This window comes from Fukomys damarensis, unplaced genomic scaffold (assembly GCF_012274545.1).
Source record: "Fukomys damarensis isolate Sample0158 unplaced genomic scaffold, DMR_v1.0_HiC HiC_scaffold_8, whole genome shotgun sequence".
NCBI lineage: Eukaryota > Metazoa > Chordata > Mammalia > Rodentia > Bathyergidae > Fukomys > Fukomys damarensis.
In genome coordinates, this window is record NW_022900920.1 from 17859839 (window position 1) to 17874905 (window position 15067).

Genomic DNA, 15067 nt, shown 5'->3' on the forward strand with positions numbered 1-15067 from the left:
GAACATCAGCAACAAGGCAACTGCACAACTACCATAGGTGACAAGATGAAAACCCATAATGTGCTCCTTCTCCTGGTGGAGGTGGGCATGCCAGGAGAGCTCTTCAGGCCTCTGGAAAGGAAGGAGCACAGCTAGGCTCCCAGCAGTGGTGCTAAGGCTTTATAGAACCTCATATCCAGCTTGGAACTTAAGTGATCCACGCTCCTTCTTCTTCACAAACAGAAACGACCCTACACCAAGGCAACTCAGAACTACAATTCACATTTAAAGTATAACATAAGTTTCTAAAAATCATGTTATTGATAGCATCTCAAGAAATCAATACAGAAATAAGAACATACTTGCATTAATAAAAAGAAAAATGTAAGTTTAATTGTCTACTGACAACAGTTCTTAAACAAAGATAACTATTTGCATGCTACAAATATTTCTTCATCGAGGTCACATTTAACTTTGACAACTGTATAACCAAACAAATCTGAGGAATTTTTCACTGCATTATTTTTATAATTGCATCTTTTCATCTGTACTGTCGAAATGTGAAACTGATTTTTTTCCATTATCGTTTGTTCTGTATATTTCCTTGTAAATGATTCCCTACATCTGAGATTTGTATCTGCGCAACTGTTGATGAATTGCTTTTCTGTCATCCATCACAGGAACAAATTCAAATCCTTTGAGGATTCTCAGTGATGTAATTTATACTGGGACTTTCTGTGAAGACAATCTTAAAAAGAAAAAAATTCTCAGTAAATTTTATGAACTTACAGTAGTAATATAATGCACTGCTGTTTCAGCAAAAGAACATACAGTCAGTCAAGTGCCCAACCTTACAAACAAATACTGCAGTGTGTGAGTACAGGCCTCCTGGAATGAGAGGGCACCAGGGTGCATTCAGTAAAATTAAGGAGCCCAACAATCTGTAATGAATCAAGTATGGGAAATGAAAGATAAAATTTTAAGTTAATTATCTGCCAGGTTAATTTCTAAAGAATAATTCTAAAAAGCATAACAGTATAATTTAGCCAAACTCATCTAAGTATATTTTAACTAATTATTTTGTGGTATTAGTATTATATTAGAAGTTTAAATTCTAGCCAAAATTTTAAAGAGTAAGAGAAAATAAAACTATTATGGTGGGGCCAGGGATTTGGCTCAGTGGTTCTGCCACCTGCCTTGCAAACGCAAGGGCCCGAGTTTGATTCCCAGCCAAAAACAAAACAAAACAAAAAACTATTATGGTGAACAAATCACATGTGAAAATTTTTCATATTATGTAACATCAAAATCCTAGGATTGCCATTGTTGGGTTTTGTTTTGTTGTGTGGGGGGAACAGTCTTGGGAACTTATATCATTTGAAAATTAATTTGCGATAATAGCCAAAACTATTGTATACTAACAATTTGTACTGCCAGGCATGAAAAAATATAAAGTTACAATTATTAAAATACACAGGACACGTCACTATTTTATGTACCATGTAAAAGAAAGACGCTCAGAAAAGGGATCACAAAAAGAATCAAAGGCCCTCCTCAAAGAGGAGGGGACATCAAAATGGCTGCGGCCTTAATGAGGGTAGAGGGAAAAACCATATATGCAGAAAGGATGGTGAAGAAACCTGCAATAGGCAGAATGGGGAAAAAAATTTCCTAACCAAATGGTACACTCAGTCCGCTCAGCTTTTGTGGTCTGAGTTCATACTCAGCATGTCCAAGAACAGTCCAGCAGAGAAATTAGCTTAAGCAGACACAAGTAGGTAGTGCCCCCTAGTGGCTGGCAGAAGACAATGCCAGTTCTTTGGAGTTCAACTTCCAGGCAACCCCTGAGGTTAAAGACTTTCCAAACTCAGGCTAAAACATGAAAAACACATGACTTTAAATGAAATACAATAGATAAGTTCATGGAAGAGAACAGAAAGCCCAACAAAACAGGATGGGGTCTAGTTCAATGGTTCCACAGGTATGTGGTCCTGAAGTTGATACTTAGCAGGAGAAGAAAGAAAAAAGGAAAACCCAGAGTGTAAGACAGAAACATCAAATCAATGACAAAAGGGTAACTATTTAATATATGGCACAGGCAAAAACAATTAATTCTTTAAGAGAAATGGTTAAATCCTTCTCAAGACAATACGTTTTGGGAGGGGGGATACCAAGGATCGAAGTCAGGATCTCGCACTTGCCAGGCAGGTGCTGTGCCACTGAGCTACATTCCCAGCCCCAAACTCTTACACTATAAAGTAAATGAAAAAAATCATGTAAGAACTAAAACAAATATAAATATCTAGGGCTGGGATTTAGCTCAGTGGTGCCACCACCTGCCTTGCAAGCACAAGGTCTGGAGTTCAAGTCCCAGTACCTAAATAAATAAATATCTAACTATCTAAATAATTAAAATTAAAAGTATATATATTATATATTTTAAGACATGCTACCCACCACATGCACCTATCCCAAAAAGCATTTAAAGCATGAACAAAAATAAAAGGCAAATATCAAAATGGAAAATGAATTTGCAAGGACTGAGAGTTACTGTCCTTAAAAATGAGTATTATAAATCTCTGAGAAATGAGAGGACCGTACCTCACACCTCCAGAAAACTGTACAAGTCAAGAACAGGCAAGAAGAGGAAATAAAATCAGACAGTTAAATACAGCGAAAATTTTCAATTTCACTAGTGATGGAAATATAAATAAAAATGATATAATAATTTCTTTCAAATAGGCAACATTAAAAAAATATAGTAGCAATACTCAGTGTTGGCAAGGGTGCAGAAAAACAGGCATATTGACAACAGATACGAAAATTCAACAACTTTTCTGGAATGCAATTTAGCAATAACTATGCATAAAACACCTTTCAAAGTGTGCAATGTTCTGCCAGGAACAGAAGTACATGCTGTAATCTCAGCACTGGAAAGGCTAAGGCAAGATCAAGACCAGCCTGGGCTACATAATGAGACCAGCTCAAAAAACGAGAGTAAGGGCTGGGGATTTATTTAGCTAAGCGGCACAATGCCTGCCTGGTACGCACAAGGGCCTGAGTTTGATTCCCAGTACCAAAAAAAAAAAAGTAAGCTTAAGTGAAATAAATAGGACACATGTGTAAATATCAAATAGTTTCTCTGGTGTGAGAAACTGAAAATATGAGGACCAAAATGTTATAATGGATAATGTGAAATAGGAAGAAAAAGGTCCAGAAGGGAAGGGAGAGTAGGGGAAAGGATAATAGAGAAAGGACAAAATATGGGGAAAGGGAAAAAACAAATAAAATCTTTGTAAATAGGGAGGGGTGGAAGGGATAAAGGGAGGGCAGGGGCATGGTGACAAAAATAAGAACCAAGATATATCCTGTAAGATACAAATTCCCAATGATGAATGTCATCATATTATATACCTAAAAGGTACCAATAAACTTAATGAATAAAATTTTTTAAAAAACAGTATGTACAATATTCTTAGATCTAAAAATGCTACCTCTAGGAATTCATCCCAAGCAAACAGATATGCAAGTAGTATGCAAGACCACATGTCAAAATTATGGTATGATAATGAAAATCTGGAAAATCGTCTAATACCAAACAACAAGGAATAAACAGTAAAACTCTAATATGCAATGTAATGCAACTATTCAAATGTATTGTGGAAGCATTATTTGTACCAATAAAAGATTAGAATAACCTAAATTCTAATAGGAGACTGTTTAAACAAATTAGAGTACAACAAGCAAAGGAAAACACTAAAAGGAATGAGGCAGCTTTTATGTTCTGATATACATTCTCTCTACCTGAGAAGATACTCATCTGGCTCACTTGCTGAAGTGGCACTTTACCAGGGACAGTGTTCCTCACTTCAACTGTTTTTTTACTGTCCATCTTCCCTAGAAAAAGTAGGACCCTTGAGGGCAGAGATTTTTGGTTCACTGCTATGAACCCAGCACCTAGAATAGCACTGGCATTTAGTGAGGCCCTCAAAAAAAATACTAGATGGGCCGGGTATGGTGGCTCACACCTGTAATCCCAGCACTCAGGAGGCTGAGGCAGGAGGATTGCTATGAGTTTGAGACCAGCCTGGACTACATAGTGAGTTCCAGGTCAGTCTCAACTACATAGTGAGACCCTGTCTCAAAAAACCAAAAAAAATACTGGATGGATGGATGAGTGGATGCATGGATAGCAAGATGGAAGCATGCATTCATGCAAGGATGGATAGATGGACGGACATGAAACAATCTCCAGGACACAAAGAACAGTTCATTAATTTTTATATCACATGTCTTTTAGAAATGAAAAAAATGTGTGTTTATGTGCCTGTAGTATGTGTAAGCACATGTCTGGAAGCATACACAAAACTTGGATACTGGTTACCTCTGAACAGGGAAGCTGAGGAAGAGGCATGGAAGATATCTTTCACTCTACCACTTTAAAAAGTTGAGCCAAGTATATGTTAATCCATCCATAAAAACAAACAAGAATTGTCAATACCCACACACATACACAACATAGGCTGATATGGGAAAATTATATCATAAGTTAAGGGGAAAAAATAGGCTACAAAATAGAAAACAAGCTGGGTGCGATGGCACATGCCTATAATCCCAGCATTCTGAGAGTTTAAAGCAGGAGGATCACAATTCAAGACCAGCTTGAGCAACTCAGTGACTTAACAAGTAAAGCTGCTTCTCCAGTGATCACTCACTTCCCCTCAACCACTCTGACTCCTGCTATGACATTAAAACAGCTTCTGTCAAACTCACCAGAGATGTCCCCTGGATGACTATTTGCTTGAATATGCATAAAAAAACTGCTCTAAGGGAACCCCACTGAAAGCAGTTACTTCTCTAAAATGAGAAGGTACAAGCTGAAGGAAATCTTTACTTATCATTAACCATAAGAAAACCAAAATGTGCTAGGCACTTTTATTTTGCAATTTAGAACTCAGTACTCTGTATTTTACTTTTTCGAAGGCTTTAAAATTTCTAATTTAAAAAATACATATTGCAAATTTTTAAAGTAATACATAATGTACTGAGGAAAAACAGGTATCTACTATCTCAGGAGGAGAGTTAGAATACACAGCATGGCCACTTTGCAGGTTGGCTACCTGATCACAGACTTAACCCCTTTCTCTATTCCTTCCCTTTGTGAGGATTAGGAACACAGACAATATCACCTTTGGAATACGTCATACAGACTCGTGGGGAAGGGAACATAGGCCTACTCAATAGCTATGAGTGAACTTCTGGACATGCTTTTGCTTCTCTAATTTAAAGGAATGGGTATAACACATACTTCCCTTTCCCACACTTTATTCATGCTGTGAATATAGACTTGATGTCTGGAACTACAGAAGAATCCTGTAACTATGAGGGAGCAAGAGCCAACATAGAGGCAGAAAGATACGGTAAGTCTGGGTGTTTGGTGATGTTATTCAACAGAGAAAAACCTTTCCTGTTACAGAAGAAAAGTGAGCCTCTATTTGTTAAGGTATTATGAAATGCATTCTGGGATCTACAGCCAAATGAATTCCTAAGTGGTATTTCTCGGAATACCTATTTTTCAAAGATGCTAAAAATGAAAGAAATCAAATTCTACAGTTTTGGAAACAAGGTAATAAGTCAGAAATATATACTGCAAACCAACTCCCTTTCTTGGTTTTTTGTTTTGTTCTTTTTTTGTTTGTTTGTTTTTTGAAACAGGGTTTCACTATGTAGTTGAGATGGACCTGGAACTCACTATGTAGTCCAGGCTGGTCTTGAACTCACAGCGATCCTCCTGCCTCAGCCTCAGGAATGCTAGGATTACAGGCATGCGCCACCACGTCCCGCCCAACTCTCTTTCTTATGGTCTCTATTTTGAATTTAAACAACTAAGAAAAATACCTCAGAGGAAACAGAAAATTGTATTCAACATCAACTCTATACAAATGACTTCAGCATGCAAACATTGAGAATTTACACATATAATGAGAATAAACTCACACAGTTAAGGGGAAGTCTGATCAATGCTGGGGCTGCTCTGGACTAATGTTCATCGTTCGATAAATTTCTTTAAGTAGTAATAGGGCAGTATCTTCAGATTCCCTGTTAAGAAAAGCATATTTATATAAGAAACATTTAGTAGAAATTAAGCTCTATGCACAAAGCTGGTAAATGCAAATGTGCTGTTCTAGTCAATTCGAAGAATGGCAAACGATGGCAGAGTACTATGATCTCAGAGCTGTCCTTAAAATCTGCACAAACACAAACTGATAAACTGCAAAATAGCACTGCAATTCTTTGTGACAAGGACATACAGAAGAATGGCTTCTCAAAGTCCCTGCCACTTCCACTGTGAAAGACATGCCCACACAGTGTGCAAGTACCAAGGGTCTTGGTCAAAGGCAGATAACATACTGCCATCTTGTGGATAATTCATGTTGCGTGTACACTTACAAAGATTATAACAAATCAGAAATATATATCACAAACTAATTTCCTTCCTATCTCTATTCTGATTTTTTTTTAAAGCTAAGGGAAAAATAATGATATTTTAATATATAAGAGTTCAAATTATTAGTAATCCCTAACAAATGCTGAATCATTAAAACTTGAATGTTGCGTGTACTCACACCTAAAGCCCACTCAAATATTATCTTACGTATTTATTTTTTGGTACTAGGGATCAAACTCAGGACCTTGCACTTACGAGGCAGGCGGCATCACTAGTAAGCTAAATCCCCGGGGCCCTCAAATATTATCAAAGTGAAAAATACTTACCAATAGCATAAGTGACTCTGAAGAGCGAAAAGATATTCATTAAAGCTCTCTATTGGCTTTTCTTGAAGAACGTAATCAATTCGGCGGCCTCCATTTAACATTCCAACCTTTCCTAAGTAGTCCTCATCCTTGGAAAAATCTGGACTTTCAACAATCTTTTCTGCTAGAATTTAAACCATTTCAATATCAAAGTCAATCATTTAATCATTATCCTTTGATTTTAGCTGACTTTCTGGGCTCAATCAGAATATCGCTTGACACACGCAGCAAGTGGCGAGCTACCAGGCTCATCCCCATTCCTCCAAAGAACAGGGGAAAAGGGACTGGTTCTCTGAGAGAGAGAGGAGAAAGAGCCAACAGCTGACAGAAGTTATGAAGATAAGGGGTGAGACAGCATTGCAGAAAGAAAGGAACTAGAATTAGAATTTGAAAGTGAAACAATCATGGTACATGAAGTCTATATGGACACAGGTAAACAGTAACAGGTCAGTAATTTTTCATGGTCTTTAAAATGCCCAAATACAAACATAGTTCTCAACTTTGATATTTCACTCAGGTCTTAATAATCATGGTGAAATTTTAAAATAGCAGAGTAAAAAGTTTAGTAACTATCAGGGAAAAAACCTAGTTAACAAAAGATGACACAGATTTTGAAGTGTATCTAAAATTATAATCTATCAGGACAGACTCTCCTTTACAGGCAGAACTTACACAATTTCACAAAAAAAGACTAGAAAAGCTTCATTAAATAATTAACATTTGTTATATTCATACATAACATCTGTACTGGAAAATTACTCAAACATCAAATTTACCTTCAACTACTTGCTTTTCTTCTTCCTCTTTGATTTGATTGGCAACTTTCTCCAATTCTTCTTGCAACTGAGTCGAAGATGTATGAGCACGGGCAAACTCATTCAGTGTCTGCCAGGCACTTTTCAGAGAGCTAATAAAACCCTGCTTCAAATCAGATCCCATACGAGAGAGGCTTTCTTTCAGCTCTAAAGCGAGTAAGATGACACACCAGATTAGTCCCTGGTAAATTCTACATCACGGAAATTAAAAGTTAACATTCTTCTCAGACAGGCTAGGATCTCTTCTTCCTCCAAATGCCAAATATTTAGAGTTCTCAGCCAAGAGCCTTCCCCATGACATGGTAAAATGCCCTGGACTGTTTTACTCTATTTTTTTTAAATGACTAATTTGATCCAGTTTAAACCTATAAATACTCTCTCTCTCTCTCTCTCTCTCTCTCGAAAAAGTTCAAATACCATAAAAACACACACATTCCTATACTTTTTTACTAGAAGTTTAAGAAATGGGTGCACAAGACTAAAAATCACTGCTTTTCTAATGTGTAATTAGGGAAATTGTTTTGAGAATTTAATATTCTGATATAATCAAAATTTAAGCCTCTGACTTAAAAACAAGGAAACCCCCACTCTTTCATTATTTCTCTTGTATAATAACCACATTTAAATTCAAGGTCTATGGGTTAGTAAATTTCTTCTTCTCACTTGTTGTTCGTTAGTTTTTTCATTTGTTTCTTTTGTTTTTTGAGACACGGTATTGCCACATGGCCCAGGCTGGCCTTGAACCCACTATGAAGCCCAAGCCTCAGCCTCCCAAGTGCTGGAGCTATATGGGCCACCACATCCTGCTTGTTTTGTTTTCTGAGACAGGTTTCGCTGTTGCCCAAACTGGCCTTGATCTAGCTGAGTATAAACTTGCAGTCCTCCAGAATGATAGAACTACAGGCATATACATCAATACAACTGACTCAAATTTCTCATTTTAACTTCCAAGGAGTTATATATTTTTGTAGCAAAACAAATAAAAAACATATTTTTAAATAAGAATAAACTGGGCATGGTGACACACACCTGTAATCCCAGCACTTGGGAGGCTAAAGCAGGTGGGCCACTTCGAGTTGAGGCCAACATGGGCTATACAGTGGGTTCAAGGCCAGCCTGAACTACACACTGTCTCAAAACACAAACAAAATGCTGAGCATGGTGGCACATGCCTACAATCCCAGCACTCGGGAGGCTGAAGCAGGAGGATCACTGTGAGTTCAGACCAGCCTGGGCTACAAAGTGAGTTCCAGGTCAGTCTCAACTACATAGTGAGACTCTGTCTCAAAAAACACAAAACAAACAAACAAACAAAAAAAAAACCACAAACAAAACAAGAAGACATTATTACTTCCTTCTCTTTACACACTCAACCCCTCCACCCAAACCTTTAAACCTAAGGATAAATTATATATGCCATTAACAGACAAAATCAAAATCTAAACCCCACGTGAAATTATCAATCCATTATGTTTAATGATTTATTTTTGGTGGTGCTGTGGAATCAAACCCAGAGCCTAAGCATAGTCTACCACTGAGCTACACTGCCAGCCCTACTTAATGTATTTTTTTAATAAGAAAAGTTTTTCTAGTTGTAAGAAAATAAAACTCACTTGATTTAGACAACATCAAATGTATTTCTTGGTGGTTTGGTCATTAATTGAAATGTTATTCTTCTTTCCGATTTCAAAAATTAAAACCAAACTATCAAAATCTAATAAGAATATCACCTTATTACTAACCGCTCACCCCATTTCTAATTACCTTGACAATTACAATGCCATCAAAAAGAGAGAATTGGGCTTGCTCAATAGTTCCAGCACCTGCCTCGCAAACACAAGGGCCTGAGTTCAATCCCCAGTACAAAAAAAAAAGAATTCATTCATAACTTTATAGCTCCTCCAAATCCTTACTGCAAGTACTGAATACAGTAGGCACTTAACATTAATTCTATAAGAATTTAGTAATAAATTTTCATAATTCATTATGGGGTTTTTTAGGGGGGGGTTTTGAGACAGGGTCTCACTATGTAGTTGAGACTGACCTGGAACTCACTATGTAGCCCAGACTGCTCTCGAACTCACAGTGTTCCTCCTGCCTCAGCCTCCCAAGTGCTGGGATTACACGCATGCGCCACCACGCCCAGCTCATTATGTTTTTGTTTTGTTTTGTTTTGGTACCAAGGATGAACTCAGTTCCTTGTGCTTGCAAGAGGCAGGTACCAGAAACCACTGAGCTAAATCCCCAGCCCTTCATTATGTATTTTTAAATGACAGGAAGGAAACAAGTTTTTATATTCATTTCTTACCTAAATGAAGTCTTTTTCTGCCTTTGTGATGTGGAATAAGAACTGCTTTTAGGTCCAAATCTGGAACAATCATAGGTTCTAATCTATATGCCACTGGATCAAGCTGTAAATAAAGAATTGGAAATTGATGCAAAGCTGCTTTGAGTTATATGCCTAAGGTAGATAAGAAAATAGATAACTGGTAAACCAGAGAGTTTGGCTTTTTTTCTATCATTCAAATAATGGCAATTGTAGATTTTCAAGTTTGTGGTAAACTTACTGTACAAGCAAAAGCAACAGAACTATTTTTGGGGTTGTTTTGTATTGTTTTGGGGGTACCGGGGATTAAACTCGGGAACTTGTGCTTACAGGCAGGCAGTGGAACCAGAGCTAAATCCCCAGCCCCAGAACAACTTTTTTTTTTTTTTGGTACCTGGAATCAAACTCGGGTCCTTGAGCTTGCAAGGCAGGTGGTGGAACCACTGAGCTAAATCCCCGGCCCCAGAACTACTTTTTTTGAACAACAGCTTTCTGAAGAAAAGTTTACTGGAAAGTATGAGACCATATCTCTTGGGAAGAAAGCGGAGCCTTACAAAATCAGGATCAGTATTAATTTCCAAGAAATAAGAATCTGAGAATCTGATATTCAGATAAAAAGGACAGGTTCTTCATCTTCTTCAAAACAAAGTCAATTTAATTCACTCACTGGATGATATATATTGAAGAATCCTTTACAAGTAGGGAGCTTATAGTTCTCATCGATCCTGTCCACTCCTCGAATAGTGAGAAACACACCAATTGGAGATCCCAAAGCAAAGAAAATCTCTGGTTCAAAGTCTAATGAGTTGTGAACAACAGAAACCTAGAAAGAACCAAATACCAATAAAAGATGATCATTCCAACAGCACAAAGTACAATGAAATACATCTCTACTCTTTATTTTTATTTTGAGAAAGGACCTTGCTAAGTTGCCCAAGCTGAAATCAAACTTATGATCTTCTTGCCTTAGCTTCTGAGTATCAGGGATAACCAGTGTGTGCCACGGTAATCAGTGTCTTCAAACAATGTTGGACCTACATTTACAAGCATTCAAACACAGGTGATACTCCTCACAGTTAGCTGCTACTAGCGTAAAGGACTAAAAAGATTTCCTTTAAAAATTTTCAGTTTCCTGAAAATACTGGCTATATTTTTATTTACTGTCTAGTATAATAAATATATATAAGTACTGTTATATATAAGTATGGTTATAAATGTGATCAGAGCTGCAGAACCTGGAGTCATCTTGCCTGAGTTTGAATCTATCTCATACTCCCTGGGTGTCCCTGAGTAACCTCTCTCATCTCTGCCTCAGTTTCATCTATAAAGTGGAGATTATAAAAATACCAAATTCAAAAGAGGAAAAAATTAACCAAATCCACGAGGGCTTAGCAAAGAGCCTGGCAGACCTTAAGCATTCCATGTGTAGTATTTTTATTATAACTTCCATCTTTTCTAGCTAATGCAAATTTTTTCCATCCATAAAATGATCTGTCCCAAAAGAGCTCACTTTGAATAGCTTGGAAGTGGTTTTAAGAAAGACCACTAGTATAGTGCTCTGAACTTGCAAATCTCATTTTTTTTTCCTCAGTGACAGGAAAATGTCTATTATTTTAGAGTCCTGACAGCAAAGAAAAGTAAGTGGCATACTCCACATGCTCAATAGGTCTACCGAAGAGAGAGGGAAGGTATAACTCACCACATCTACTTCTCAGAGGAAGATAGTAAAGATCAGAGAGGTAAACATGACTCACCTAAAGGCACATGGCCAATGAAAGAATGAGGACTTAAACCCAACACTTCTAATTCCAAATACAACATTTCTTCTACTATACTAATTGGGCTGGCTGCCTTTTAGTAGTGAAGACTTCACATCCTAGATTGAACCTTATGTTTGCAAATTCAATAGTTTTGCTCCACCATAAAGAAGGAGGGGAAAAAATTACAAACCAGAAAAGAATAACTACAATATAGATGACAAGGGATAAACACCACTAACATATAAAGATATTTTAATCAGTAAAAGTAGCAACAAATGTAATTCACTACATAAATACAGTGAAAAAAATCACATGATCTTCTCAATAGACATAGAAAAATCTTTTGACAAAATCTAATATCCATTTGTGATTTAAAAAAAAAAATCCCCTGAAAAAATAGAAACAGAAGGTCTCTACCTCAATTTGATAAAAACCATCTGTGACAAACCAACAGGTAAAAACATATTAAGTAAGAGGCTGAAAGCTTTCCCTTTCTCTAAAACCAAGAACAAGAGGAAGATATCTGCCATCACCAGTTCTGTTCAATATAGTTATCAAACATTAGCTAGAACAAGTAAACAAGAAAAAGAGAAAAAGAAAAGGGACAAGATAGGCAAGGAAAAAGCTAAATTATCATTATTTGCAAAGGATATGATCCTCTGTATAGAAGGCCCAAAAAACTCCACCAAAAGACTCCTAGAATTAATAACCAAATTCAGTAATGTAGCAAGATACAAAGTCAACATTCAACAATCAACAGTATTCCTGTACACCAACAACAAACTCACTGAGAGGAAAACTGGGGAAACACTTTCACAACAGCATCAAGAAAAATGGAATACTTAGGAATTAACCTTAGTTACTTTCCTTGTTGCTGAGACAAAATACCTGACACACACAAGGAAGGGAAGGTTTATTTAGTTCACAGTTTGTAGGAGTTTCAGTCCATGATCAGCTGGCTCCAAGGCAGGCAGAAGACAGAAAGCAGAAGGACCAAACTATACTCAACAATAGTAGCTTCTTTCTGCCCCTTTTATATTCTATCTAGGCTAGCCAGCTTAGGGTGAGTGTCAAAACAATCAGTGGACTGATTTAGTAATCACATACCCTTAATTAATCCCAGCATCACACACTCTAGATCCAGCCACCTTTGTAAAAGCCCCACCTATCACTACATGAGGCTTTGTGGGGGGACACATCTAGACATTACCTATAACATAAACTAATGAAGGAAATGAAAGGCCTCTACAACAAAGACTATAGTACTCTGAAAAGGAGAATGAAGAGGATATTAGAAAATGGAAAGACAGCCCCTATTCCTGGATAGGCAGAATCAATATAGTGAAAAATGACCATACTTCCAAAACTGTTATACAGATTTAAGGCAATCCCAATCAAAATACCAATACCATTTCTTACAGAACTCGAGAAAACAATCCTAAAATTCCTATGGAAGGAGAAGAAACCCAGAACAGCAAAAGCAATTCTGGACAACAAAGCCAAAGCAGGGAGCATCACAATCCCTGACATGAAATTATACCACAAAATTACAGTGATAAAAGCAGCACTGTACCGGCAAAAAGCAGATCCAAGAATCAACGGAACAGACTACAAGATACAGAAACAACTCCAGGAACACTCAGCTATGCTATCTTAAACAAAGAGGAAAGACAGACTCTTTAACAAATGGTGCTGGGAAATCTAGCTTTCCACATGCCAAAGACTGAACCTAGACCCATGTCTCTCACCAGGCACTAAACTAAAATCAAAATGGATCAAAGATCTAAACATGAGAACAGAAACAATTAGTCTGCTAGACAACAAAATAGAGAAAACTCTCAAATACACAAGTGTAGGCAAAGATTTTCTGAACAAAAATCCAGGTGCATAAGAAATAAGATAAAAAATCAACAAATGGAATCAGATCAAGTTAAAAAGCTTTTGCACAGTAAAGGAAACTACCAACAAAGAGAAGAAACAACCTACAGAATAGGGAAACATTTTTGCCAGCTATGCCTCAGACAAAGTATTAACTTCTACTATATATGAAGAACTCAAAAAAATTAGACACCTCCAATGTAAAGACACAATCGAAAAATGGGCATCTGAAGCAAATACACATCTCAGAAATACAGCTAATAAATACATGAAAAAATGTTCAACATCACTGACCATTCAAGAGATGCAAATTAAAACAACATTAAGATGAGAACCACGCCTGCTCCCGACCCAGCAGCCATTGCTCAAGCGCCGGGAAGGTAGCCGCGCGGGCGCCCCTGAACCCCCGTAAGCCCCCCTCAACTCGCAGACCTCCTGACTGTGCAAGTCTTTGGACCCACTCTGGCAAGACAGAGGTGGTCATCAAGGGTATTTTTCTGAGTTCCCAACTTTGAACATCTTTAAAGAAAGGGCGTGGGAAACCTGTAATAGAACATTGCGGAGTTCAACCATTCAGAAGGATGGGGAACTCAATCTGGGCCTTGCAGCCAGAGGTCAGTCAGCGTCATGGGGTTCAGCAATCAGCTAACTGAGATCAGGGGTCTTGCATCCTCGCTCTGTCTGAGCCATTAAATGGTAAATATACTATATTGAAAAGTTTGTTCACTGCAGACATGTTCTGGACTGCTTCCTGCTTTCAATTTAATTCAAATGATTTAAGGGTGATAGACTAGTGACTACCACAGATGGTCAGTGTCCAAGTTGTGCTTGATCTTAATGTGTTGCTGATTGTATTAGTTGGGGTAAAGCATTGCCGTTGATTTGATGAGCTGTTTTCTCTGATGTTATGAAGATGAGAATGTCTGTGGGTCATTAGAGACACAGAAGCTAGGGTGCAACTGTATCAGGAAGATTTGGGTGATAATCCAGAGATTAAACCAAGGACAGTCCGCCAACAAAAATTAAAATGAGAAAACACTTAAGCAAGACACAAGGACAGACTTCCAGTTCACCAATGGCAAAAAGTAGGGCAAATGAGGATGTAAAGGCAGATAGTGAAGCACCAGGACACCCTGAACTCAAAGCACAGGAAGTAACAAAACAGATCAATCAGGCTCTGGAAAAATTCAAAACAGAAATAATTTCCCAGATAAATACAGAGATAGTGAGCAAAATAGATGAGCTCAGGACCATGATAGAAGCCATGAAGGCCCAGCATAAGAAAAAAATGGAAAAAATAAACGCCCAACATAGGAAAGAAATGGAATCCATAAAACAGATTCAAACAGATATCCAGGAGATTAAACACTCTATTGAAAGTGTATGCAACAGAATAAAAGAATGTGAAGATAGGCTCTCAGATATAGAAGATAAGATTGCAGTCAGTGACCATGAAAAGAAAGGTCTCTTAAAAACAGTAAGAGATCATGAGAAAT

At 37.4% G+C, this 15067-nt stretch overlaps 1 protein-coding gene across 3 annotated transcripts in view; it reads right to left on the reverse strand.

Moving 5' to 3' along the window:
* Window positions 1-237: 237 nt before the first annotated feature.
* Sec23ip (SEC23 interacting protein) overlaps window positions 238-15067 on the reverse strand; it is a 54259-nt gene continuing 39429 nt past the window's right edge. For 2 of the 3 annotated variants that reach the window (XM_010632783.2, XM_010632781.3), the window contains 6 exons: window positions 10601-10756; window positions 9916-10018; window positions 7569-7754; window positions 6754-6916; window positions 5977-6078; window positions 238-727 (listed from right to left, as the gene is read on the reverse strand). In XM_010632783.2, coding sequence (XP_010631085.1) covers window positions 5997-6078; window positions 6754-6916; window positions 7569-7754; window positions 9916-10018; window positions 10601-10756 — 690 coding nt within the window. In that variant the 3' untranslated portion in view covers window positions 238-727; window positions 5977-5996. The remainder of the gene's footprint in view (window positions 728-5976; window positions 6079-6753; window positions 6917-7568; window positions 7755-9915; window positions 10019-10600; window positions 10757-15067) is intronic. The other variant, XM_010632782.3, reaches the window with a different exon arrangement.